Source organism: Teleopsis dalmanni, chromosome 1 (assembly GCF_002237135.1).
Source record: "Teleopsis dalmanni isolate 2A chromosome 1, ASM223713v2, whole genome shotgun sequence".
Lineage (NCBI taxonomy): Eukaryota > Metazoa > Arthropoda > Insecta > Diptera > Diopsidae > Teleopsis > Teleopsis dalmanni.
This window is the reverse complement of record NC_051846.1, coordinates 178,577,039-178,581,221: the sequence shown is the minus strand read 5'-3', so window position 1 is coordinate 178,581,221 and position 4,183 is coordinate 178,577,039. Positions and strand designations below refer to the sequence as shown.

Genomic DNA, 4,183 nt, shown 5'->3' with positions numbered 1-4,183 from the left:
TTGCAGTTAAAGATTTTTTGAAAGCATCACGTCGTATATATGTGGAAAGATAGAATATCTACACTTCTTTAATATGTTTTTGAAAGTCTTGAAATACAACTGGAAGATAAACATTTCTTTTTAATTCAAAACAATTAAGTTTAAGTATACATATGATTTTTTATAATGTGCAGCAGTGTGGCATCTTTTCTTCTGAGCTTATGATTATTAATATGATAATATCCATACGAAATATATTACTACCAACACCGCCGTTATAGAAATCTACAGAAACTAACTGTAGATAATAACATGACTAATAGTACTATGATCGGTTTTATTTACAACTAGCAGGTGATATATAAACTGAACGAAGTAGTTAAGATTTTGGACAAAGCTATAAAATATAGAGTATGTGTGAACATTAAATTTGAAATATCTAAAGAATTCAATAATTTGGTGTCACTAATAACATAGAACATAGAATAGTATAGTATGAACTGTTCTGTAAATAAATTGAAATATTTGAATTATAGAATATTGTATACTAAATATATCTTGTAGTTTGCTTGAAGTCTGTATAGCAAAATATAATTGATATTTTCGTTGTTATCAGAACTTAGCTAATTAATAAATCTCTTTTATTAATTATTCGAGATAATGTTTATGAGAAAAACTAGTGATACAAAATCTACAATACTACAATAACCACAAAAGAAAACTGTTAAAAGTTATTAATTATAAATAATATTGCAATAAAATTTCTTGTTCTTGAATAAAAGTATAATATATATCAATGACTAAAAAGAGTTTCTTTACGAACTTCTATTTTAATATTTCTGATACTTAAGTCTGTGTTTATCATTTTCAAATCAAATATATTTAGTTCTAGATAAAGGCGCCATTTTGTGACCAAAATGACAAGTAGTTTCTGGGGCATACCCTACACCTTTGATCCAATATCCATCAAACACGGCTGTGTACATATGAAATATTTTTTGTTATCCTATGCACACTATATATAAGGATATATTGGAGTCACCTGCTTGATCAACACCCAATAATACGAATGCTTATATATAAAATACATGTTTTGCTTTACTCTTTCATGTTTTCCGGGGCTTGAACATATTTTCGGATTCATGTCTACGTATAAATACTTGGGTGTTGGCACATAAATTAATAGTGCGTTAATATGATATTTGGAAAAAGTTTAACGCATTTGTTAATTTTTATAGGTATTGCATAGATACACGTACAGACATAATTCAGATATATATATTGTGTACCTATAATAAAATCAATTTAATTTTCTATACTTCCTATATTGATTACATTAATAGAACAGAACTATATAATTAGTATATAAGGTGTAAGAATAAAAATTAATTAATTAAAGGTGATACATTCTATTTTTAAAAATTATTTAATGGTTCGGTCTAAGCAAAAGTGTAATTTTTAAAAAAACACATTGAAGGATTTGAGAGTATTTATAATAATTTGATTAGATGGTCAAACATTATATGTAATTTTGATTGAAATATATATAAACAAGTAGCATATAACATAACATATTCTTTTTATTTGAAATATCACAAGGAAGCGTGTATTTGATTAAAGGAGGCACATAAAGTAACTAAGGGAGTTTCTTTCTAAATATGCTTTTGATATAATATTTTATTAACTTTTAAGAATAAATCATGTTAAATAAAATTGAATAAAATTTTAATTTTCAAAAATTTAAATGAAACTAGAATTATACATATACATTACATTTACATAATTACTGATTTTTTTCTTATCATAAATATATTGCATTTCTTTGATTAACATACATAATTTAAATAGTTTAGTTTTTATAACTTTTTAGAAACAGTAATATCACATACAAAGTTTTATATAAAAAGAATAAACATATTTCAATTTTTGGTTTTTAACTAAGGACTGAGAAAACACTGCTCAAAGTGCGGTTTATGAATAGTGCAAGTAAAGCTATAAGACCGATAATATTTACACTAATAACACGGACTATTGACTGTAATATTGTTTTGCTTTTGCTTGCACTAAAGTGTTTTCAGCAGTTTGTAGTTCTCATCCATGGTTTAGAGTCAGTAGCGTAAAACTCTTTAAGTCAGCATTACACATATATAATGCACACTACTTTTTTGAACTCACTTTAATATATTAAATGATATATTTACCAAAAATTAGTTAATTCATTAAGATGTATTAAATAATAATATAAGTATGTTTAAATTTAAAGTTTATTTATTTTAACAATTTCGAATTTATTTTTATAAATTTTATGGGAAGTTTATTTATTTATTTCAAATATAGCAATAATTTATTTTTGAAAAAATAAATGCTGTACTGCTTTTATGTTATTTGTTTCAATTTCATAATAGATTTTTTATAAATTTATCAATTTAACAATATTTATTAATAAAAATTTTCTTTAAAGTTCTCTGTTATTTTTTTCATAGGTGGAAAGGTGGAAACTCAAGTTACTAGGCGTATTCGAATACTGATTTTTTCTTTGGTTACTGCTTTACAGTGACTATATGTTAACATGGTAAGAGATTTAATGCTATTTTTTTTTATAAATAACCTATTTTATTTTTATTTAATTCTAATATATAATATTTTCTTAAATGTTTAAAAATCAAACGTACTTTGAAATGTGTTTAACATTTTCTAGAGTTATGAATACTTTATCAAGGCTTTGTTTATTAAACATGATTTGCATTTACTAATTTAACTAATTAGTTTTTTCTTTTAATGTTCATTTTATTTTTAGAATTTATAAACTTCTCTAAAGGCTTATATATTTAATCGGTGTATTTGCTTTTTATCATTTACATACAATTTTTTCTTAATTTTAAATTTTATTTAATTTGAAAATTAAATAATTTTCTTTTTAATTTGGAATACGTTTCTTACACATTTCATATATATTTTATAAATAATTTAAAACTAATTTAAATAATTTACTTATATGCATAATATTAATATATAAATTTATATATACTTATATATTTATTAATATATATTTATATATATAAATATATAAATTTATATATACTTGTATGTACTCGTATATATATATATATTTATATATTGAATACTTGATATTTCGATTGTATTTTAAGCCGCATATATCGGCCCATTAAATGTTGAAAAAGTTTTGACCACTCAGTATTCAACATAAACTTAATAACAATTAAAATAATGTTTATATATCGATTTAAATTCTTTTAGGCAAAGAATTCACTCTTCCCTTGTATTTTGTAAGCTTCCTCCTCCATTTTATACATGTCAAGAAGCTGTAAAAATAAAAATATCATAATAAGTTTTAAAATTAAAATATATCAGAAATTACACGTATTATTTTTTATAGAATGGCACATATTTTTACCTGTTCTTAACTTTATGGATAAAGAAATAAATTTCTTAAACTTTGACCACCATGTTTTAATCTCATAAAAAACTTTTTAAATATTTATCATTTAAAATATGTATGAAGGTGTTATTTAAATCTAATATATACGAGCGCTGTTTAATAAGTCGATTCTTACTGCATTAAAAAAGTTTTGAAATATTTTTCAAATTTGTGTTTATATTCTGGCAAGATTTAAGAGTTCGAAGTCTAAAATTTTTTCCTATATGGGAGTTCGTTCTTATAGTGCGGAGGTTGGTTTTCACGCACACGTTTTAGTAAATATGTAAAAATGAGAAGATTTTTGACTGTTTCCTTACCACCACTTCCTAAAAGTTTTTTATTTTTTTGAAATACAAAAAGGTGTATGAAAACTCCTAACCACAATATGGTTAGCAGCTAACATGACCTAATATATTTACATAGAATATTGTGGATAAAATCCCTGACCAAGTGATGCAAAATTGCAGACTGAAGATGCCCAAGGGTACAGACTTAGTAAACTTACTTATGACATTTTGTGAGAGCATTTCTATATTAAAAAATAATTGACAAGACTGTGTGCCGCTTATATACATAGTCCACTTAAAGTTTATCCATGTAAGCACGTCTTAACTATGTCTGCAAATACTTCTCCATGATATCACATAAAAGTTATGTCGGTAAATATTTTAGAGTCATTCAAAATATTTTCTTTAGAAATTAATTAATAATTCCAGATGTAGCATATATAACCCATATTCTGAGAACAAGTACAAGTCGAAAAGA

General features: G+C 23.8%; 1 protein-coding gene across 1 annotated transcript in view; it reads left to right on the top strand.

The window, feature by feature from the left end:
- LOC119666804 overlaps positions 1–2,785 on the top strand; it is a 6,674-nt gene extending 3,889 nt beyond the window's left edge. The window contains exon 5 of the mRNA XM_038076082.1: positions 2,777–2,785. Within this exon, the coding sequence (XP_037932010.1) occupies positions 2,777–2,785 (9 nt within the window). The remainder of the gene's footprint in view (positions 1–2,776) is intronic.
- Positions 2,786–4,183: the final 1,398 nt, after the last annotated feature.